Here is a 25,944-nt window from a genome sequence, read left to right as displayed (position 1 = left end):
CGCAGGGCAAACACAGCAGATTTATTATATAACTTTCATTTGACGTTACTGTGTAACTTGCTTTGATAAATTTAATACATAATAAGATTGCAGTTTAAAAGTTATCAAAAATGCAGTTACTGGACATTACACGCATTTATTTTTAACCATATATAACCTCATAAAGATGAATTTATTAATATTGAATATATCAATTAATAAATAACTCTTTGTTGAATCCTTAGTTTATTATGGTATATAATTATCTTTTGCTACATTATTGATAAATGATACTATATTACTTTGTAGATACATAGTTATATAAAATATAATTATATATTTCTTCTGTATCCGTTTAACTGAATCACTGGATGACACTTCCCTATGTAACATAATTTGGCATATTATTTAAATTTATATTAAGGTGATCGTTACTCTAATGCAAATTGTATTTTTAATTTTTTTCATATAATTTTAAGCTATGTATATACTTCTTGCTACAATTCCAATCAAAAGTATCTTGTTTTTGTAATTCAATGGGATCTTTGAATTCAGACGTACATTAAAATACATGCATTTGATTCTTTTATTTGGTCATTCATTTTCTTTGGTCTTTTTATGAATCAACAGAATTTTTTTCATTAATTCCAAACTTTGTGGCGTTATCACATATCTTATATATTTCTATGTTAATACTATCATTTTTAGATGATCTAATTCTAATAGGCAGGAAAAAGAGCTTTTTAATTTAGAGCTCATTACTTGTACTGTCTTTTTAGAACTAATGATGGGTAATATAGATTCAAACATACACATATTTTTTTCATAAGGTTTCGATGTGTTGAGTCAATACAAGTTAGTTCACCGAAGAAGTATACTTTGGGTTTCACTCATTTCTTACACTTAACTAGTCTATATGTTGATAGTCACAGAATAATTATTTGGACTAAGATTGTCTCTTCTAAATTAATTATTTCATTTGCAATCTTAAAGCTATTCATCGTAGGATCCGAAAACAGTTTACCAATTAACCATAGGACATGAAGTTGGTTGATACCTTCTGTATTATTCAAGTCATTTTCAATCAATTTCTTTAATCCTAATTGTACAATGAACAATATGAATAGTATCAAATGTTATTACAAAATAGAATAAGCAATGCTTTATTAATTCAAATTAAATATGCATAGGAAATAAAATTATATTATTTAATTTTATAAATTTTTGACTAACTATAGTATAATAACCAATATTATTTGAACAAGGTTATATAGCAACAAAAAAAATCTCATTTAAGTATATTAAGATTGACTGAAAGGTGTATAAACTGGATTTTGATAGATACATTCTCGAGGTTGAGTGGTTTATAAAAAGAAAGTTACGAATAAATATCGAAACATAGATGTAGTTAGGAGTGATTCCCAAAGTGGGAGTCGCGACTTCTGTGAGAGTCGGGGGGATACAGCGGAGGGTTCGCGAGATGAATGCCAAAAAAAGGATATAATTTAAATTGGCAAAAAAACTTTGAGTGGCATCAAAACTGAAATAATGATGAATTTACATATTTTTTATGTCTCTTCTGGATATTGTAAAAAAAGTATTTCCCAGAAGTTAGTGCTTCAAAAAAAATAAACATAACTGAATACACCTCTTTTACTGTCAAGCCAATCATTTGACGTCTGATATAAAATATTTGCTTATCGAACTTTCATGTGACCAAATACTGAAAACAGAATTTGATTCTTAAACACGGGATTTCTGCGATGAATGAGTACCCACTGTTGGTTAAAGCAGCTTTTGATTTACTTATATCATTTGGATCAACTTATTTATGTTAGAAGACATTCTCAGTATATATTTATACCAAAAATAAATACAGAATGCGGCTAGACGTAGATTTATTGTGTCCAAAACTAACCTAGAATTAACCTTCTATGCTCAATACACAGTTAACATATGTTACATTAAGACCTTGATTTGTTTATAAATCATTACAATCTGTAATCTTATTCGTTTATGATTCCCAATTTTGACTTTATTTACCGCCAAAAAGGATAATTTATATTATAGAAATGGTTCCAAGTAGTAAATATATCGTTGATTTTACGTTTACAACATATTCGATTATTTCGTTGTTGTATTTCTTATATTTTTCAATATATGTAAAATTAAAATCTTTATTTTTGTTCAATATAGTAAAATAATTTGTATTTCTTGCCTCTGGGTTAAACTCAGTGACGGGTAAGTTAACTTATATTTTTAACTAGTTAAGTTTAAGTTAATTAATTTTAGAGTAATCTAAGTTAAATTAACTTATCTAACCTTGGTTAAGTTAATGTTAATTTCCATGTTAAAAAATAAATATATAATTTAAAGTAATTTAGAGATTTATCAAGGTTACATAATAAAGATTATTCTGTCGGTCTGTCTGTGATTTTTTCTACTTCCAATTGAACGATCAAGAAAAAAATACAGATTCAAACTCCAATCAACAGGCGAAAAAGCAATGTAAGCGAAGCTTGCTTCGTATGATAACTACAAGAGGAGACTAATGTTTTCTACAATAATTTTGTAAAAAAACAAACAACTATTTTACTAATTATTTAAACTGATGAATTTGCCCTTCAAAAATAAAATGGCAACTTTAGATTGTATTTGTACATAATTATGTAGTAAATTTAATTTCAAGAATATAAAAAAACTGTATCCTCCATTGATCTTTGAATAATGATGGATGTAATTAATTCATAACGATAATTATGTATTCGTAGGTTAGCTGCCGAACAGAAAGGGATGGAAAACTTCTTCCCTACTGTATCGAATGCCTATGTTCTTAATTCATAAACTTAAAAGGTGCAAAATAATTTAATTTTAAGTCATTACATTTAATTGCATGTATTCATGCTTGGATTTGAATGGTTTTGGAATAAGAATAAGTCTTATTTAAAAAAAAAAATATTCCTCCAATAATTTTTTATTGGAGGAATAACTAATTCCTTGGGAGGAACAAGGTTCTTATGTTTTGTCCCGAAATGGAACTAATTGGAAACATCAGTCATACTGTATTGATTTCTTATATTCCCAATCATGAGCTTAAAAGGATCAAAACAATGTAACTTTTAATAATTAGGTATATCTAATTAGTGTATCATTAGTCAGCAGATTAAATGGATTTATACACAGTGTCGGATGGATTTGGATCATCGAGAATATGTTTATTTATCTATGATATGGAGTCGCAAATTTTCATATAGCTGGATGCGGAGCCGGTATATTGAAATATTGAAAGTCCAACCTGAAGAAACTATTCGAATCATACTCATTTTAAATTCTCAGACCCTAAAGTAATATATGAGCATCAACAATTTCATTGAAGCAACACAGATTTAAAAATCAATTATTCTTAATTTATAGTTTGCATCATATTTTTGTGACCATGGCTCTGAATCCAACTATTTGATTTATGCGACTCCGTGTGCAAATACACTCGAATCTACCGACTTTATGAATGAATCACTTGAGTATTGAAAGATCATTCGAATAATAATATTTCATATTAGTTAATTATTTGAATGAAACTTACTACATTATGATCTTGTACAAACACAAGCTGAAGTTCATAGTTTTACGTTAGAAAACCCACTGATCAGTATTTTAGGTAGGATAAATTCACTTTTACACCCCTCTTCATGTCTCTTTCCTAACTAAAAATCATACTTGTTGTAAAGTGTAACTTTAAAAAATTATGAGTTTCTTCTTCAAAATCTATAGTTTAAGTTCTACCTTTGTTGTGTGCCATCAATCAAAGGATATACTTATTTTTTCTTTTTGATTTCAGAACAAAAATCGGGTTTTGATGATGAAGAAGAATACTTTGGTGAAGGGTCAGGAATTGAGTCTAGTGGTTTTGAGGCGGATACTTATCATGATAGTGATGCTTTGAGTGGAAGTGGGTGGTACAATGGTGAATATCAATCCACTCCTGGATTTGACTTCAAAGTGGGCAGAATGGTTTTTGAAAATACAATAACGATTCGAACTCTTGAACCTTGTAATAAATACTTCATAAATGTTAAAGGCTATTATGCAGAAAGTAAATTAGGAAATAAAGATTCTGACTATGGCCCTTCATCGATTATTGAGCATGAAGTTCTTTGTCCTTCGAGTATGAAAGACTATGTATCCACTACAATAAAAAATGTTGAGGAATTATTAGCTGGAAATTTTTTGGACCAAAAAACAAATCCACCACCTCATGACACTTCTTCAGACTTTTTCTTAGAAGATGAAGAGAACGTGTCTTCTACCATTATGCCCTTGATATCATCCAATGGATTATTAGAAGAATCAACAACAAATCCTGAAATAGCTTCAACAACTGATATTGAAATAGCTTCAACAACTCTTTCTTACGACATGAGTACTCCTTTTGTTGAAACATCAACATCCTATCTGGATACTACTACAACAGGCGAGGACACTACTTCTACAACTAATGAGGATATCACTTCACAATCAATGGATAGTACGACTGAGATATATGACATAAGCACAACTGAATCGAATACAATGAATTATTTTACAGATTCGACTCATGGCTTTATGTCCACTACCCAATCCCTATCTACAACAATGGATGATTTAATGTCTACAACCCAATCACTATCTACAATAACGGATGAATTAATGTCCACAACCCAATTTCTATATACAACAACGGATGAATTAATGTCCACGACCCAATCACTATCTACGACAACTGATGAATTAATGCCCACAACACAATCATCTACGACAACTGATGAATTAATGTCCACAACACAATCACTATCTACTACAACTGATGAATTAATGTCCACAGCGAATGATTTTATGTCTACTACTGAATCCTCCACTGTAACTACGGATTTCTTTACTTCAACAACAGACACTCCTTCTACAACACATATGCCCACTATGTCAACTGATTTCACATCAACGACAATAGATGCATCCACTACAACCACACTTGACTATCAAACAACAACAACATACGTTCCCACAACCATTCTTCCATTAATTCCGATACAAAATGTCATTTATAACATCAGTGAAAGTAATGACAAGGATTTCCCATTGACTCTTAGTATTCATTGGGCTCAAGCTAAAACTGTCACTTCAGATCTTCGGCTTAACAAACAAATGATCAGCTCACATGATACAACACATAATTCTGAAACGGATTACAATACAATCCACACCAATACGGAGGTAGATCATTGTAAGGAATATAGTCTTGATATCGTGGACAACGAGACAGGTGAAATATACTGGGAAGATAAGGCAATAACTCCATTTAACCAAAATAGACCATTAGATTTCAAAAAGTTTTCAATGAACGAGTCGAATGGACAAGTTGAATGGGAAAACAAAGAATATTTTATTAACTGTCTAACAGGCTTTGCTATAATCTTCAATGACAAGAGTCGAACTGAGGTACCATTAAACGTGACTTCCATTTCATTAATTGAAAAACAACCCGAGCTAAGTCTTTGTGATCATGTTGATTTGAAATTCATTCCAATGAATCATGAACAGACTTATGATAACGCAGAGTACTCAGCTAAATTTCAGTACATACCTAAAGTAAAAACTGAAATATATAGTATAACCAATCATAATATGTTTATTAAATTTGGCAATGATATTGGCTGTGAGCCAGTAAAACTTTCTTGGACAAACTTAAAAAGTCAGGATGTTCTTTCTAGTGAAGTGTCCATGCCACAATTTGAAATCAAGGATCTTGATTCTTGTACTGAATACAAAATTCTTATTACTTCTGAAAAAAATTCAAATGTTCTATTTGATCAAACAATCAAATCCTTGGTTGGAGAGCATGCCCCAATGGAGGACCACGAAGTAAACGTTTTAATAAATAATGAATCCATTGTCATTTCTTGGATGGACCAATGTCAACTAGAGTATGTGTTCGAAACATGTCTTACTCCATTGGATTGCTCATTGATGAGTAATTATAAAGCATTGACAACGAATACAACTGAATTGACCTTGAACAAATTAGAGCCATGTCGAACGTATATGTATAACATAAAAACTGAGGGATTGCTTTTATATAATGGTTCGTTTAGTACAGAGCCCACTTCTGACATTCAAGTTGATTCTAGTTTCTTTGATTTTCAACTATCCAAAGATGAAATTAGTATCAAATGGACAGGAATTTGGCCTTGTATTAAGGAGTATAGGGTTCAATTATTGGAAGATGGGGATCCTAATGAGAAACCCATTTTCTCCAAAGATATTTTAAGTTCATCCAATATGTCATTTTATTTGGAAATTTCTAAAGATTTGACATTAATCAACTGTAATTCCTACACTTTTCAGATATCTACTATACTTTTCGATCCTTCTTCCTTAGTTTTGTTTTCTAAATCCTTTAAATACTCTAATGGATTCTTTCCTCCCATTCAAGGACTGGACTACTCTAGGCTAGGACCAGACTTCCTCTTCGAATGGAAAAAGCCTGAATATTGTGGACTTAAATATTACATTGCAGAGATTTTGGACCAGGATTTAAATGTGATCTATAAGTCATTGAATGCGACAGAGTCTCTACATTTAAATACATCCAACATGATGCCATGTTCTGAGTTTCAATTAAAGTTAAGCTATATTGGAGATGGAGAGAGTGACACTGAGTCCGAGTCTTCTTCTCTGAAATTTCATACCCTACATTCCGAAAATATTCCTATTAATGTTAAAGAGGATTTCAATCAAATTGAATTTTCTATTGGTCCTATCAATGGGTCGGGGCATTGTGTGGATTATTATGTTTTAACGTTATGCCGTTTTGATTCAGGTTCTTGCCAAGAAAAAACTATTCGAGCAGAATCAGTAATTCAATCGCCTTCAAAAATAGTTATTGATGGGTTATCTTCTAAAACATCTTATCTTTATCAAGTGACTGGCTTCAATCAAGAGGGCATGAAGGTATTCTATGATTCAGATCATCAAATTGATACCAAGTCTTTTATTAAAACTGCAAATCTTCGATTGTTATTAGCTAAAGAAAACAAAATTATTCTTGAGCTGAAGTCTTCACTATTTAAAGATCATATGGATCCAGAATACTCATTCATCGCAAATTGTATTGAAGAAGAATCTGACGAGTCATTTAGACAGAGTATCAAGAGTAAGCCCAAACTCGTGTTTTATGACTTACCCATGGCCTCTAAATTCACTTGTGGGGGAGAAGTTATATATCAGAATGAGGTCTATTCATTTCATCCTCCATTAGAGATTTCTACTCTGGAAGGAATCCCTTCTGAACCACTGAATATTGCATCTCAGAATGTAACACCAACTGGAGCAAGTATTAAATGGTCTCCACCCTCAATCACAAATGGTAAAATTGGGGAATACTTGCTTACCATAAGGATCATTTGTGACTCTACTGAATTATTTGGTCATTGTCTTAATGAATGCTTTAATTTAATTGAAGATAAGGAATATAGTTCAAATACAAATTCTATAGTTTTGAAGGATCTCCTTCCGCATAGGGAATATTCTGTGAAAATATCCGCCCGTACAACCACAAGAAACGAATTTAGTATTTGGAGTAAAGTCTACGTATTTAGAACGGCACCAGGAAACCCATTTGTTCCTGAAATTGTATCAGTTAAAGGAGTATCTTCTTCAAAGATAATTGTTGATTTTGATTATCCTTGTCTCACTTCTGGTATTACTCGTTTTGATGTATTTGTTACTAAAAGCATAACCCTTAAAAAGAAATACCATCGAACACTGAAGAAACGAATTGAAGTGGGTAGAAAGCGATTTATAGTTGAAGGCCTGGAAGGAGGTCACAACTATGATGTTCAAATTTCAGCAAGGGTGGAAAATTGCTATTCAAAGCAATGCTTAAAAAAAGAGTAAAAAGGCAGAGGTATTCTTAGAGTGTGCTTATAGGTAATGTAGAGTGTCAATTTTTATTTGTCATTTTAGTAATTTTTTTAAAATACTTTTATATTGTAATTTAGATGTGATGATGGAACTTGTATTAACAAAAAGTGGGATGTTCGATGTGACTTTATTCAGGACTGTATTGATGGTTCGGACGAAAGAAACTGTTCATGCAATCCTCCAAAACATTTCCAATGCACCAATGGTTACTGCTTGGAATCATGGAAAAGATGTGATGGAAAAGCAGACTGTAACGATATGAGTGATGAAGCTGGTTGCCCGGGTTGTCTAGCCAATCAATTTCAATGCAGAAAGAGTGGAAAATGCATAGAACTCTCTCGTACATGTGATCGTAAATTGGATTGTCCGGACGGATCGGACGAGCATGACTGTCCCTACTGGAAAAAGAGGTTTGTATTTCTATTTTGTACATTGAATTTGTTTGAAAAAATTATTATCTCTCTCATTTCTTAGTTGTTGGTCTGATGAATTTCGTTGCTTGGATGCTACTTGTATAAATAGTAGATTTGTGTGTGATGGCATCTGGGATTGTTCAGGAGGAGAGGATGAACGATCTTGTGACAAATCCAGTTGTTCATCTTCTAGTGAATTTACATGCAAGCCTCGGAATCTTCATTTCCCCCACAAGGAGTCAATTTGTATTCCGCTCCACAAATATTGTGATGGTGAAAAAGACTGTGTTGACGGGAGTGATGAGTCATTTGGTTGTGAATGTCATCGTATAGGGAAGTTTGCATGTTCATCTGGGGATGAATGCACGGAAAGACTACGAGTTTGTGATGGAACAATCAATTGCAAGGATGGCTCAGATGAGCATGACTGTCGAAGATACGACAATTCATCTTTTATTCCATCAACAACAGCCTCCACTACAACCACTACAACGATCTCAAGCATTTCTTCATCTTTGTCGAATATACGTCCTCTATATGATGATTACGAGTTTTACGATGATTTGGAGTCTGCTAATCAAATTAAAGAAACTCACGATAAAGTTTCAGGACTTAATCTTAGAATATATCCAGAATATCAGAGTATGTCTATTGGAAGTGATGTTGTTATACAGTGTCGTGATGAAAGTGATCATCGATTCGAGGTATTTTGGACTCGACCCCAGAAGTTACCTATGCCAAAGAATTATCAAGACAATGGTAAGGGTCGATTAGAGATATACAAATTGAGACGAGAAGAAGCTGGAGTTTATGAATGTAAATCTGTCAATTCCCTGCTTCCAAAGGGAACTCTTGGTGTAGCTAGAGCTTATGTACATATGGAATATCATCCATAGGAACTTTCCATCTCAAACAAGTATCAATAGTACCAATCTCATTGCATTACTTTATACATTCACTTGTATTAATTACTCATCTCTTAAATAAGTATTATTACAACTCTATTTGAGTTGGACTCAATCGTGTTTCTAAAAGAATTTTATTAAAAATAAATTTAAAAACCATAAAAAATCATAACAACATACTATTTTTTAAACAAAATGACCAGAATGATAATAATAATTATAATAAATATTCGGCAAGAAATGCCCTGTACAACTATATGTATAGAGATGGGAGAAATGGATACAAAATTTACAATACATACATTATTAAAGAACTGACCGTACTATTTTTGCGGAGCCTTTGACAGCACTCACCCAACCTTTGTACATATAATTTTGTTCAATTTCTTTCTACTTATTATTACTTTATTGTTTTTTTTCTTAAAAAAAAAGATTTTATCACAGGTACTCAAGGGTAATAATAACTTGTTTTCTTCGCTACAATAGTAGGTGTATTAACGGTCGTTATTTTAATGTTTAAGGAGGGATAAGAGTAAAAAAAAATTAAAAAAATACATGAACAATTTGATGAAATATTGATCATTTTGTATTGTATATGAATAAAGTTATAAAAGTAAATGGTAGTAGGTAGTCTATTAGTGAGGATTTGATCTCAAAATGTAAAGAAAAAAGGATAAATAAAAGCACGGAACAAGAAAAGAAACAACAACTAATTTAGGAAACAAATCTAAAGATTTATAGATAGCATTTGTAAAAAGTGAGCAAAATGAATTAAAAATTATCTATGATTTTTTTAAACGGAGTTGTGAGGAAATCTTTGATTGTGTCTAGGACGGAAGATGATGAGGACGAGGAGTCTTCATTGTTTTTCAAAGATCCCCCAACGTTCCTCTTCACCTGATTGTTCTGTCTTAAGTTATCATTGAGTTCTTTGAAGTTACTCTGGCTCCCTTTGAAATGGTTGGAATCTGGGTTTAGAGGCTGCTTTCGTCTTGGAATGATGATCTCCGATTCCCGAACATTTTCATTCATGGGTCTAAATCCAAAATGAAGGTTTGATGGTGGAGAAAACTGACGTGGTTTTGAGCTTGGAGGAGGAGGAGGAGGAGGAGTTGAGGGAAATTGAATGTTTCTGACTAAAGGCGTCGTCATGGGTTTGAAACCGTAGATGAGGGTGGGGGGTGCCTTAAAGTATTGTGATGGATTCCTTGAAGCTCTGATTGTATTTGATTGACTTGAGACAAGATTTGAAGGCTTGATGATAGACTGGTGTTTCTTGACTGTATTTTGAAATCCAATGTCCAGGATTTGTCGAGTCACTTCACTTTTTACTTTAACATCTTGATTTTGTAGTGAATTTTCCGGAGTGGCAAAGTCCTGAATGGCAGTAATACTCGGGTTTCGTATGAAAGTGATGGTTTTAGGAACTCTTGAATCGCTTGGAGTTTGATTAACGACTAGTTGCGTGGGCTTCAATGTTATTTTAGCTTCAGTTGTTGATCTTTCCCAACTTGGAGTGCCTCGACTGATTGAAATGGTTGTTTCACGCGTTATGAAAGGATTAGGAGTGGTTGTTGATCCTAGATTTTTTGTGCGAAGTAATTGCCCAAGAGAGGATAAAGGCACTTTTTCAGTTGTGAATGAAATAGCGGATGTAGGATTAGAATTAAGTACCGTGGGCCTGGATGTAGTGAAGTGGATTAGAGGCAGGTCTTTTACGTTTCTGTCCACTCTATCTTTGAAGGGGAACTCTGCTTCTTCGATTCCAAGTAGTGAAGAGAATGAGCTAAAACTGTTTTGAGCATCTAATACTTGAGAAGAAATTATTCTGGGTGGTACTGGGGTAGTGGTGGCCGTGTGTGTGAAAAATACATCTGAAAAAGTAGATGGAGATGGAGTCGGTGTAGTAGGTTTGGCTGTTGTGGTAGTTGTTGTTGACGAAGGCAGAGGTTCATCCGTTGTTTTACTAGAAAGAAAACCATAATCGATCTCCGCATCCCTTGTTTTGTTGTCAATATTCACTATTTTGAAATTGTTAACTCCACTGCTTCGAAGGAGAAAGTCTTTAGGGATGTTTTTGATCCCAAAGAGTTTGATAGCCTCAGGAGTGTTTCGGACTATGATAGTTTGTCCTATTGATGATTCTGAGTCATTGTGTTTAATGACTCGTGCAAAAGAGGATTTTGAAACCTTAGAGAGATCTTGAACACTTGCAGCCTCTGAGATTTGGACACTGTTTTCATCTTGAGAGCCAGCAACATCTAAAAGAGGCTCAAAATTATCCGGAATATTTTGATTATTTCTAAAAACTCGATTCCCATTTCTTTTAGGAGCTCTTCGTCGACTGACTGCTCCTGGTGAAAGAGAAGGTAATGGAGTCGTCAAATCCTCATTACTTATATCTTCGTCATTTGATATGAATTCAAATTCTGTATCATAGCTTGGAGTGGTGGAAAAAGTTCTTCTTGGCGTTGTGCTTCGAGGAAAAACATCCTTTGCATCGTTCGATGATGAGTATTGCCTACCATTTACATTATTATTATTGGCATTAAATCCAAAATTTGTATAGTCAGGGAAGTCATCTTGCTCATTATCAACATTTTCATAGTTTGCCTCATACTCCTTCAAAAACTCGTCAAATTGCTTTAAGGAGACTTGGTCCACTTGAAATTTTAAGCCAAAGTCATTTTGAACATCAGCAGAAGCCGTTCCCACAACTCCTCCTTCCCCATTGAAAAGAAAGGGTTTTGGTGTAGTAGCTGGAGTTGTATCCTCATCACTTTTGTTCAAGGGGCGTGTCTCTTGTGTAGGAATAGGGGGGCTTACATTAAAGTCCTCATACTGATCAAAATATTCAACTTCAGAGGGTATAGGAGCAGGTCCAGTTGCTGTATCCTTTCCATTTGTACTCAGAATGGTTCCATCTGTATTTTGAGTGTTTATTGCCTTGTTGCCAAATGAAACTCTGTTTCGATTGTTGTTAATATTATTTTGTCTATTACCAAAAGCTGGGATTTGAGTGAATATGGGTTGAGAATTTGGTCTTTGCGTTCCTCCTTGAGCTGCCCCTTCCTCTGAACCACTTATAATAGTAAAAACATTGCTGAAAGGGTCATACGGGGTTTTTGTTGATACTTCTACTTGATTTCTATTTGCATTATTAATTCGATTGAATTCTCTAACTGGAATCCTTGATGGACGACCATTGTCTGAAAGTTGAAATCTATCTCCAGGCTTATTGGGCTGTTGCCGACCATTGTTTGAGAGCTTGAATCTATCTCCAGGTATGTTAGGTTGTTGCCGACCACTATTTGAAAGCTGAAATCGATCTCCAGGTCTATTAGGCTGTGGTTGGTCATTGTTTGAAAGCTGGAATTGATCTCTAGAGTTAGTGGGTTGTTGACGACCATTGTTTGAAAGCTGGAATCGATCTCCAGGATTGGTGGGTTTTTGGAGGCCATTGTTTGAGAGTTGGAATCGATCTCCAGGATTTGTGGGTTGTTGACGATTATTGTTTGAGAGTTGGAATCGATCTCCAGGATTTGTGGGTTGTTGAGGGCCATTGTTTGAGAGTTTGAATTGATCTCCAGGATTGGCGGGTTGTTGACGATCATTGTTAGAGAGTTGGAATTGATCTCCAGGATTTGTGGGTTGTTGACGTTCATTATTTGAGAGTTTGAATTGATCTCCAGGATTGGTGGATTGTTGACGGCCATTGTTTGAGAGTTGGAATCGATCTCCAGGATTGTTGGATTGTTGACGGCCATTGCTTGAGAGTTGGAATCGATCTCCAGGATTGGTGGGCTGTTGACGGTCATTGTTTGTGAGTTTGAATTGATTTTCAGGAGTTGTGGGTTGTTGACGGCCATTGTTTGAGAATTGGAATTGATCTCCAGGATTGGTGGTTTGTTGACGTTCATTATTTGAGAGTTGAAATCGATCTCCAGGACTTTTACCGATATTTCCTTCATTAAGAAGGATTTCATTAATAGGAGGTGGAGATATACCTTCAATAAGTGGGCGCCTCGTATTAATAACTCCACTTCGTTCTTCTTCAGATAGAAAATTCTTTAAGACTTCTGAATTACTTCCTTCTCTTGCACCTCCAGTTCGAACAATCTCCGATGGATTAGTACCTTCATCTGGATCATAACACCATTTAGTAACAATAGGTTTTTCTCCCAATCGCGTACTTTTAACACCATAGGTGCATACTTCCCGTGGAACGTCCTTACATTGTGACTCTGGAACAAGATAGGGTACCAGTTTATATACTCCTTTGCAGGTCTCTTGGGGAACTAAATCACAACTCTCTTCTGGGACCGGAATGATGGACGTAACAGTTTTATTGTGACATGTTTCATCCCCAGGAACAAAGTCACAGTACTGTGATCCACAGAGCTCAATGGGAAGTTTTTTACAAGCTGTGAGACCCACATATTTCTTTGGAGCCTTTTCATCTTTGCTCTGCTTTTCTACATATCTAGTTGAGCACTCTGTTTCAAAAACCGTTTTGCAAATCAAATTATCGTCATCAACGTTTTCATCTTTACTTCTACACTCCTTGACCATGGGCCTATAGCAATGCTTCACTGTTTCGTTTGTGGGCAAATCTTTAAAGATGATTCTACATATTTTTTCATAGTGATCATCACACTTTTCCACTCGTTGAGAGGTAAATCGGGTCACGTAGGTGTAGTGACAAACGTTGATCTTGGAATGAACACACTCTAAAAGCCTTTCTTGCTCCTTTTTTTGAATGGTTGATTCCTTATTTACACATTTAAGACCTGTTTCTGGATCATCATAGGCATTGCGAAAGTCTATAGAGTCAGCATCACGTTTCTTACGTAGGATTTCTTGTGCATGCGTGCCGAGTAGTAGGCCCAGTATTGTTGAATAATATATTACCTAATAGATAAAGAAAAGAATAAGTAAAAACGAAAATAAGAAGAACATAAAAAGATAATACGTAATGATAAAAGGGATTCACTTAATTTGACATTGAAAACGGAATAGAAATGCTCATTTAAGATTAATTTAAGTCAACGTATACATACATACAATCGTAATCGAATGTATGTATGTATATGTGAGTATATAGTTCGTTTCTCACGGAAGAAAAAAACGTCTTCCGCTCTACGTATTTGCACGACTCCTTCCATCAAGAATCCTCAAAAAAACTTTTATTTTTCTTTGAAAAAAAAAATGATAAAAAAATAATAAAACAAATTGGATAATTAAGGCTCCTCTAGTGAGAAATGAAAAAAGTTAAGTTGAACCATACAGCTTTATAACGATTAGAAGTACTTATGCATAAATATTAGATATAATAGATTAATTAAACCTAAAGGGAAATTCTAATCCTTTTTACGTTTGATAATGCCAATAATTATTATCTGTTCTCAACTAATGTTCTGTCGACTTGAACAACAATTATCGACTCGACTCAAATGAGTGAGTTCAAAGACGAGAAAAAACCCTCAAATTGACTTCATATTTTATTGAGTTGGTTTAATTTTCATCTCTAAACCTCATCAAATGTTTTGAATTTTGGGTCCACGGTCCCATATGACTTTCAAATCACTCTCAATACAATTTCTTATGAGTTCCTTTTAAACCCTGAGAAAACAAACTAGACATATGCCTCTGTATTGTGATGTACGGAGCACGAGGATTGTTTACTTATATTCTTTTGTTAACAAAGCGACAGAGAGTGGTGCCATCTTGTGTAAAATAATGCAAACCCTTCAATTATCATATTATTCAATAAAATATATTAGTGGATATTAGAGGTGGATTGGTTATATAACCAAGATTTCAAACGCCCGCCGTCCAAAATTCATTTTGCCAAGACTGAAAAGCCTGTGTCCCGAACCTCCCAGCCCGACATTAATATCTAATGTAAATCATTCATTTACAACTAATCAATGACGTCATCCTCGATTTGATAAGTTTGAAAGATAATCTGACGATGACGTTACTGATTATTTGAAAGTGTTGCGCTTACAAAAATCAATGATAATTGATAGCATACATTCATTGCTATCCTCCAGAAATGAAGAAATAAATATTATGTTTGAAATATATTTAGCTCTCATGAGTAGATGTATATTGGATTATCTTTCTTGTATAGATTCTCGTATCCTGGCTCGAAAACCTGCAGAGTGGCCCGAACCCCAATCAACCTCTAGTGGAGATATGTAGCCACTTCATTTTTTTCTCTTTCTTTTTTCTAACTTAGTTCAGCTCGACCCAGGTTCACATAACAATAGTTCCAACAAATGAAAAGGGTTAATAAAAAATAAAATAAGATCTTATTTCAGACTTGCTATACGGAAATAGGAAATATATTGTAGAATTTACATATTTATTTGATTCTATTCAGACCAAATGAAAAGTATAGCTCAAGAAGAATAGGCTTAGAGATTATTCTTCTTCGTCTTTTTGTATGATATACAAATACCAATTTCATGTTGATGAGATTTAATTTGTCTGATTCTCTATTTTATAATTATTATCGTTTTTTTTTTGGAGGTTGTTTATCCCCAAAAGGTCATGTCGTACTTTGAGTATATATATGTATCTGCTATACAAAAATAAATAAATAACATGATTGAAATTAATTACTTATAAATTGAGGTCTATTTTGGGAAAAAATGCTCCAAAAAAATATGTATAATACTTCACTATGTATTGTAAATGGAAGAACTAATTGAAAAAGTATTGAAAATAGGGACTCTGATATATTTGATGAATTTATTGGAGATACTTACATTTTAAGGTCTGGCTTCCAAAAATTATTTTCAGTATTTAGATTATTTACCTTATTTGTGTCAATTCTTGTATTTCGTAACCTTTCATCCGAAGAAAAATATAAAAAAATACCTAAAATGAATTAGTATTTAGACCATTCTTCCATGCTATGCAATTATTAATTAATAATAATTGTTAAAAATTATTCACAGCTCAATAAAAAGTTTTATGAATTCAGCCAATTAATGTTCAGAACACTAATAACAGAAAAGACGGAGACAAATCGATACTTGAAAATTGAGTACAGTGTAAATTTCCATGTTATTAAGATAAAACCGTTTAAAATATACAAAAGGATCCGGTATGTTGATCCCAAGTGAAAATCAAAACATCATCACTAAAATTGGTAGAAAATACAACTGTCCGAGACGAAAAAATTCTTGGAATTTTTTTCTAGAGTACAAAACAGCTTCCCAAATATGTGCGGAAATTAATCATAAATCCTGAGCCTAACATAAACTAAGATCGGTAAGTTATACCAAACCAAAACCCATTGGGACAAAGTCCAATAAACTTTAATGTTACATGAGGTTTACTCAGCCATAACTTAAAGCTTAAATATGTACAACAATATCTCAAAGAGTCCAGTTGATATAATAAACTGTTAAAATATGGGATGTTCTATACTTTTAGTATTAGCAAAGTTCATTTTGTTAACGTTCTTTTAAAACTAAAAGAGGTTCTAGAAATAAAAAGCGCACTTTAACAAAATCCAGACTGTATAGTGATGTTTGGGAATTGTGATTATATAGACTATAGAGCACGTTGGAAATTTGTGAAATAAACTTATACACGAGGTAACTCGGATTTGTAAGCAAAAATATGAGTCTCTACTCGGAATTTCACTATTAGGCCCTTTTTCCCCTATGCAATATTAAAAAAGTATCAAAAGTAACATCTTGTGGATGAGGAAAAGTTTCAACGTAGACAAGAAAATATCTTCAAGCTAACAGGGCCGTTTCATCAATTTGATTAACAGCATTGCTCTAAACAAAAGAGAAGTATTGATCCCTCTAACTAAGTAAATACTTATTCATAACAAAGATAATATTTCTATAACTTATAAAATATGTACAAAGGGAACCCAAATCTGGGAACCTATATAATTTATATATACGTTTGAATGTCACCTTCGATACAATATATTTATATTTTTATATACATAAACCATTACAAGCACAGCGATAAATAATTCCACTTTAAATATTATTGCAACCAATTACCATGTCTATTATGGATAATATACTTAAACCTCTTTCACATCACTTCAATTTTGAGGATAAAAATCTGGTTTGACGATAATAATTAATAAATAATGAGAATCAACAAAAAACAGGGCCGGCTAGTAGTATTACGGGCATTTTCTACTCTTGTAGAAGGCCTATTTTAATGTAAGCCCACTGTGATATAAGGTAGTCCTTACTAATGAGGACAAAGTCTCGAACTAATATATTATATACTTGATTCACAGTGAAAACTGTTTGTATGGTGACACAAGGGCGTCCACAGGATAATATTTTTGGAGGGTCTAGGTTTAGGATTTTTAAAAAAATCCAAAAATTATTTTTTTCAAAAAAAAATTAGATAAATCAATTTTTTTGCAAAAAATTTCAAAAATTTAATATCCAATATGCAATTTTTTGTAAAAAAAATTTTAAAAACTCAAAATTGTTCACAAAAAATTACGTTTTTTTAAAAAAATTTCAAAAATCCATATCTGTGTACAAAAAATTTCACTAATTAAATTTATAATATTCAATTTTGTGGAAAGAAAATTCAAAATTTTCCAGCTCTTTACAAAAATTTAAATGTTTCGGAAAAAATTTCTGAAACTATATTTCAAATTTTGAAATATTTTGGAGAATCATTTCATATACTCATATAATGGATTTTTTTTTTAAATTAAATAAAATATTAAATTTGTAGAAAATTTAATATTTTTTTTTATGAAATTTTAGAAAACATTTCATTTGGGGGAGGACTATAACCCCCCATCCCACTCCTTGTGGACGTCCCTGAGAGGAAAAAAAGCATTACTATATATATGTAATATGCAGCAACCAAACATAGGAAAATCATATAAAAATCCCTATTAATAGACAATAACAATAATATTCATGGCCATGTGAATTTGGGAATCAATTATTATTTATGTGAAGAAGAATATTAGAGACGGTGTTTCGTAAAGTGAGTAAAACATAATTGATTCTACACACTCCTATCCGAAAAATATTATGATTATTACGATACACGTTTATAATAAGGCCAGAATTCAAGCTCAAAAACATAATAATAATAATAATGATGATAGTCATAAAAAGACTCCTTGGATCAGCTGAAGAGAAGGAGAAAAAAGGGAGGCATTATCCAAAGCACCATATTGAATTCACCACCATAAAAGTAAATCGTAAAAAAAGGGGTAAAACACACACCGAGGAGTTTTCTCCCTCCTGACTCCAGAAAATTATTTTTTTTATACAATCAAAATGCTCAAGGATAACCCCGAATAAATGGAGTGTACCTACTTCTTCATATTATGTTGTAAGACATGATCCTCATGTTGTAAAAATAACATACTCATAGATAGAGGTAAATGTATATAAATAAATAAATTACATGGTTTCATCCCACCTGTAATTTTACAAGATTGATACACTTTTTCCGTATTCTCTCCTTTTTTTACAACTACCCTTGACCTCCATTAATGTAGACTAGAGTAAGTTTTTTCCGGCGTTGTCCGAGAGATTAAGAAATCAAAATGTATTTTGAACTCTTCTGCTTCAAATAAAACAAGAAATGAAGAACTAAAATGTTTATTTATGGGATCTTTTTACGTGATCCTTCTTCCTTCATTTATTTCTTATGTAATTTGTGCATATAGAATGAAAACCTCGATAAAAAAATAAAAATAAAATAAAAACTGTAAAATTGTAAGAATTATTCTCAATGCATATTGGTATATGTCTCTTTGGAAACTTTTTTTGAAGGAAATTATAAGGTTTTGAGAAGAAAAAACTATATTCTAGTTGTTCTGTCGTTCACTGAATTTCATTTATACAGGGAAAAAATAAATTTCTACTCATAAAATGAAGCCAAGAATATAATGCAAAACAGATCTCATTTTTTTTCTGGGTTTCTGGTTTTTCAGTTTGAAAAATGTTTGAAATTTTAGTATATTTGCTAGTACACCCATATAAAAATAGGATCACTCAAAAAATTACAAAATCCAACCAAAATCCTTGGACTTACATATTTTTTAAATAGATATTTTTTTAAATAAAATATAGAATATTTTTCTTTGACATAATCTATGATATTCCTTATCACTATAAATGATGATAAATAAGTTTTAACTGTATAAATAAGACTGTAGTTTTTCATTATTTTTCATCCTAAAAATGTAAATATCTCGAGTTCAAAACAAGATACAGAAACAATACAAACAATTTTATAATCATGAAAACCCCTTTTACATCAATTACTTCAATTTGGTGATTGAATGAAATCATGAAATACGTCTCTAAATGATACCTAATAGTACCGAATTACAATAATCTCAAATATTTCTGAAACCTGACAATCCAAATATAAATTGAGATCCGTTTTGGTTTTTGCGGTCAAAAATAGATTATATTCTTGACTTCATTTCATAGCTAGAAATTTTGACCCTCTAATTGTTCCCTTGTGTTATTGTCAAAAATCCTATGTCATATCTCTCTTTTTTTTCATTCTTCTCTAAACCTTACAATTTCCTTTTAAAAAAGTGCGAAACGATACTTAGCAACATGCAGCGATAATAATTCTTATAATTTTACTTTAGTCGTTTGTTTGCTATGTTTAGGGCACCATGGCCTTGAAGGTCCTAAATAATTGTTACCATAACCATCTCTTGAGCCTTAGAAACCTACATGAAATTTTTTAGCCAAATCCACTCGTTGGTTTGGCCGTGATTTCCGGACCCCCCAACACACACATACATTCGCATTTAAATTATAGATATAGTAGACTTTCTCTCACGGGGATTCCATTTCCCAGGATTTATCGGGGGCTTACATTTACAAGCAGTAGCAAAGGAGTACGGATTTCTCAATGAGGAATATTTTATAGGGTACCAAACGGTAGAGAGGATACAAATTAGAAAAACAAAATAAATAAAGAAGAAGTGAGATTTGTGCAATTAAAAAAAAATATTCAAAGTTTCTTTCCAAAAAAACAGAGTTCTAAATTTTTGTTACAAAAAAAAATTTGAAATAAGTCGTCTAGGGGTGTTTTAATAAATTCAAATAATATTCTCAATTAATTCTTCTGTAAATCCTAATCTGTAAGGAAAAAACCAAATAAAATCGCAACATTTCTCTAATTTGAAATTTAAAAAATATATGTAAAACCTCACTCTCTCAAAAATATACTAATCCTTATTACTAATACTATTATGATAAACCAAAAAGGTATTATTTATCAATTCTGAAAAATAAACTCAACATCATCACTTTATAAAGAGCAGGGTAGACCGAATAAATTTGAAACATATTTTACAGAATTACTTGGAGATTCTTCAAATTAGACTATTTACTAATAGTCAAACGAGTGTAAATATATTTATGATAAGTACTTTTTGTGTAATCTTCATTTGAATGTAAATCTCTCGGTCTACCCTACGATCAAGTCATTGAATTGACTGTAAGCTCTTGTTGGCACTTAAAATCATTGTCTTAGAGAATTAAATATATATGTTAGGATGTCTTGTGACACTCTACTGTAGGGGTACTTAAATTTACATAAATCCTCCCCACTGAAAATTGTGCCAACGAGGAATTCCCGAGAAATTTTGGATTTAATCATTTCATAATATGTTTAAGCTTCTTTAAATATAAAATAAATTACTTAAATTTGAAAGTGTTTATTATTTAATCTCTCATCCCCGAAATTTTCTGGAGCTTGTTGAAGAACAATTTCCTAGGAAATCAGAAAACCCAGGGTGAGAATAAATAATAAAGCGATTAATTTAAATAATTGTTGCTTTAGGATCATGTTCCAGAATCTTCATTTGTACCTACATACATATATCCTCAATTGCAAATTGAATCGTGAGAATGGAAAATGGAGAATTACACAATATATATATGCAAAAAACATATTGAAAAATAAATTATCGCATTAGTGATGAAGAAATGATTATTATTGAAAATCTTTACTCAGGATATTTGCAATCAGATAGTTACAAGTAAACTTGTGTAACACTAATTTATAATCATTTCAAAGAAAACCTATTGCGCAAAGTCCATGATCAGAATAACAAAGTCCACATTCATATCTTAGTTAGGTGTCAAACATACAAAGTATTGCTGGGGTTCGGTCTGGAAATCCTAGACCAGTCTAAGATCGGTGTAGATCGGTCCAAAGGAAAAATTCGGTCTAGTTTCACCCCAAAAAAATAGGTTTGGCCAATTTTATAGATAAATTGTTTATAACATGACATCATATGTATTTTTAAGTACAATGACGTCATACTAAGTTTAAACAGAGATAGCTCAGATAAATTTTAATGACGTCGTCTCTCGTGGAGTATGGAATTCTGAATTTTAGTATCGCTTGAAATGGACGATCAAGTTGAAGTATTTTTATTCGATTCCCTCTATCCTGCTGTGGTCCTAACTCTTGGAGAACATATAACTCAGCTTAAGAATAATCTAATAAAAGAAACTAATTCACGAGGAAACGGATTTTTAGTATTACGAATTATTACGTGTTACTCAACTGATTTGCTTGTTTAATCGAATGAATAAATTTATATATATGTATAAAATAATTGTAATATATAAGACCGGAAAAATCGGTCGATAGGGTAAGACCGACAAAAAATTGGTCCATAAAATGAAACCAAAAAAACCGGTTCACGGTCTGAAACCGCGGCATGGGCCGAAAAATCGGTGTAAAAATATCACTTAAGACCGAACCAAAAAAAAAAAAAAAAAAAATCGGTGTTGCTCCGAGTCTCAACACTAATACAAAGGATCCTTCTCGTAAGTTTCAAAGCTGCAACTACGAAGATTCTTTGTGACTGTTTACATATAGAGTGTATTTACATGACGTCACTATGGTTGACGTTGGCCATCCTGTAAAGGACATAAACAATCAAATTTTATATAAATAGAAGTCCATTTTTTCATAAAAATGACGTGTATTTGGATGTTGAAACGTATAAAAGAACTTGAAGCTTTATTATCTCTCCAACGTTTAGTTTGATTATTGATCAGACTTAAATGTGTGTTTAAAATATGTATTTTCCTCCAATTGTTCTCCATTTTTACTTCCCTGATAGATCCAAAACAAAAGTAATCGTAAAAATCTAATCATTTCATGGGATTTTAAGTTCCAATTAATTAGATTTAATTCGAATATCCCTATTTTTTTTTTTGCAATCAATTGAGGTATTTTTGATGTTGAAAGTCATTTGATGAAGTTACAACGATACTTATTGGAAATTGCTTTCAAATATGACGCCCTTCACGTGCTTAACTTTATTGTATCACGCAGCCTGTCCTCCAAAAAGAAACAGAAAAAAGGCCGGTAATCATCTGGTAGCTAGCCAAATAAGTCAATCACACCAACTGCTATTTGTCTCTTAACATCTCCCAGACAATATGTCTTATATTATTTATCAACAATTACTCAAATTAAATACAAAAATATATATATTACATAATATTAAAAACCTACGTAGTATTTTATTCGATACAATATTTTAATATTGCTTAATAATATTTTATTAAAAGCATTGCTACACATTTTTATTTCTATATCATAGCCAAAATTTCTTTGTAGAAATAATGAAATAGCCAGTATATACTCGTATATAGGTATACGACCAGGGATCAACAAGGAATCATGTTCCTGTCCCTTTGGAAACGGAGTATAAGAATAAAATAACTTATTACTTCATCTATTTTCAAAAAGAATATATTATGAAATAGTCATATGAGTGAATCGACAGCCGAAAATAAAATACACAAGAGTGTTTTTGTGTTAGCAAAGTAACGTTGGGCCATCATACCTTTAGTGTATCTGTCAGCCTTTCCTCCGAAAATAAAGAGAAAATGACCAAGAATCAGCTGGTAGTCAATTCTTCTGGAAATGTTATTCAATAATTGGCAGGAACTGTTCACATAATAACAAAGGCTAATTCCAATTCAACCAATCAACGTTATATCCCGCATAAGGGTAAAGAAAGTCAAAAAATTGTCAACTGACAATAATATACAAATTAAATTTGAATGTTACTATTAGTGAGGTAATGCCATGTCTAACAGGAAATCCGGAAAACTCTTTTTTGAAAATGATTTAACCGGGATACAATTAATATTTATTTCTCCATTCAGCTTATACGAGGTGTGTTCAAAAATTAAGGTGCCTATGTATTTTTAGGAACAAATTATTTATTTATTCATCAATATTTATATTGTCCCCTTCAAAGGCATCCCCCTTAGATACAATACACTTGTGCTAACGATTTTTCCATTCCTCAAAGCACTTCTCATAAACACTTTTCGGTTTATACTTGAGCTCTTACAGCGACGTAGTCTTCTCAATCGTTGCAAATCTTCTTCTTTTCATCGCTCTCTTTAGTTTTCCGATCAGTAAAAAGTAACATGGGGCCAAATCCAGTGAATATGGTGGCAAGGGTATGATTGTGGTGCTGTTCTTGGGCAGACAAATGCGACGATTTTTAGGTCAAAATTAAATAGTTTCGGAACAAACTTCACTGACACTCATCTCGTGTCCAAAACGTTCGAAAAAATTTCGGTTATCCTCAGCAACTTCTCTGATAGTGATTTGACGCTTTTCAAAAACAATTTTCTTCACTGCTTCAAAATTATCCTCTATTGTTGACGTGCTTGGGCATCCAAGAGCGAGGCTCGTCAATAGCATCTTCCCAGCCAACTTTTGGAATTACTCAGAACAGTTTCACCGTTTACCACTGCCAACATTTCAAGTGCTTTAGAGCACTTAATTTCATTTCTACCCAAAATTTGATACAAATTCTTTGATCCATGTTTTTCACTAACAAAAAACGCCGGTAACGCAAAATACTTCTAATCGTTGTGCCTCTCACAAACAAATTAAACATATCATGACTTGACACCATATGTACTTTCAAGTACAATAACGTCATATAAAGTTTAAAAAGAGATAGTTCAGATGAATTTATTCCCATTTTTATTTATTTCTCGTGGAAATGGATTATCAAGTTAGAAGTATCTGCATTCGATTCCCTCCATCTATAACATTATCGAACATACAAAATGTACATTGCCCGCGAAATTTGAAAAGTAATCTTACTTTTTGAACACACCTCGTATTAATAATTTTAAAATGACGCCGGGTTGGAGATTTTTATGTATAAGTATATACTAATACTTGTAATTACTTGAACAAGGATGATTTAATGAGAATCTCTCCTGAAGGCATGTCTCATCCTTCGTTCTTTGCTTCCTTTTTATAAAAAAAAAATTATTATAATAAAAAAAAATATCAATATTAGAATAATGAGGGAGTATCATTCTACAGAGTAGCATCATTTATTGTAATCCCAACTTTCATTATAATGTTAGATCTTAATAAGTAGATTTGTATAAGGTACATCAGGTCCTTTCTGCACCGTCATTCTTTTAATATTCCTACAACTTGTATATAAGTATATTATGCCTATATAAGTATGTACATCCATACATTATGATCTTATAATTCATATAATAATATATATAAGAATAATGAAGGTCGTAGGTGAATTTTGAAGAGGTAAAGAAGATCTGCGTGTATATGTATGGAATAGGATGTATACAAATATTTGATTGTGACGTCATTTGTATGTACATATGTAGTATATTGTATGAAGAACTTATTTATCATAATATAATTAGGAGTTATTCATACTTGATTGACCCTGGAGCTAATATATGTCATTCACTTCCGAGGATTCTATTTTGAGAGGGGCTTCTTGGTTTTGAAATTTTTATGAAAAAAATTATCAAATAGTAAAATTTTTCAAAAAACCAAACTATTCTCATACAATTAAATTTTTTTCAAAAAATTTAATTGTATGAGAATTTTTTTCCAAAAAAATTTATTGTTTGCTTACAACTGTGGATTTAGAAATGTTTTTCAAAAAATTTAATTTTTACAGAAAAGCTATGAATTTTTGAAGAAAATGTCAATGAGCTGTTGATAAAAAATTAAAAAAATATATTTCTTGGAAAATTTTTTGGATATTAATTTGTTCCAAAAATCCACAGCTTTTCACAGAAGACAAAATTAATTGGAAAAAAATTTGAAATGTTTCTTTTTTTAAAAAAAAAAATTTGTTTCGAAAAATTGCATATATTTACTTTTTTCAAAAATCCATAGCTTCTCTGTAAAAATTAAATTTTTTTGAAAAACATTACTAAATCCACAGTTGTAAGGAAAAAATAATTTTTTTTTGGAAAAAAAATTCAAATATCCACAGCTATTTATAAAAAAATTATGATTATGGACAAAAAATTTAAAAATGAATTTTCAAATGTTAAATTTTTTGAATTTTTTTTTCAAAAATCCACAGCTGTTTTTTTGGATGAGAGGGGAATTCAATGAATATGATTCACCAACAAATAGAAAATGAAGATATAATTGAATAATATGTGTGCATAGTGCTCTCTCAAGTTTTGACATAATTTCAACATGAGATTTTTCATCTTACTATCTGACGTCATACGTCTTATGACGTCATTTAACTGTATTCTCAAATTTTGAAAAACTATTTGTTGACTTCAGCCTAAAGATACTTTTGACATGTTTTGAGGTCTATATTGCAGAGGTGAGGTAGAGAAAAGTGG

At 32.0% G+C, this 25,944-nt stretch overlaps 2 protein-coding genes across 5 annotated transcripts in view; one reads left to right on the top strand and one right to left on the bottom strand.

Moving 5' to 3' along the window:
- Nucleotides 1–8,201, top strand: part of LOC121126406 (uncharacterized) — a 32,726-nt gene extending 24,525 nt beyond the window's left edge. For 3 of the 4 annotated variants that reach the window (XM_040721733.2, XM_040721740.2, XM_071891817.1), the window contains 2 exons: nucleotides 3,818–7,944; nucleotides 8,016–8,201. In XM_040721733.2, coding sequence (XP_040577667.1) covers nucleotides 3,818–7,911 — 4,094 coding nt within the window. In that variant the 3' untranslated portion in view covers nucleotides 7,912–7,944; nucleotides 8,016–8,201. The remainder of the gene's footprint in view (nucleotides 1–3,817; nucleotides 7,945–8,015) is intronic. The other variant, XM_071891813.1, reaches the window with a different exon arrangement.
- Nucleotides 8,202–9,371: 1,170 nt separating this feature from the next.
- LOC121126422 (uncharacterized) overlaps nucleotides 9,372–25,944 on the bottom strand; it is a 41,513-nt gene continuing 24,940 nt past the window's right edge. The window contains exon 2 of the mRNA XM_040721750.2: nucleotides 9,372–14,167. Within this exon, the coding sequence (XP_040577684.1) occupies nucleotides 10,028–14,167 (4,140 nt within the window). The 3' untranslated portion in view covers nucleotides 9,372–10,027. The remainder of the gene's footprint in view (nucleotides 14,168–25,944) is intronic.

Source organism: Lepeophtheirus salmonis, chromosome 1, assembly GCF_016086655.4.
Source record: "Lepeophtheirus salmonis chromosome 1, UVic_Lsal_1.4, whole genome shotgun sequence".
NCBI lineage: Eukaryota > Metazoa > Arthropoda > Copepoda > Siphonostomatoida > Caligidae > Lepeophtheirus > Lepeophtheirus salmonis.
This window is presented reverse-complemented; position numbering and strand designations above follow the sequence as displayed.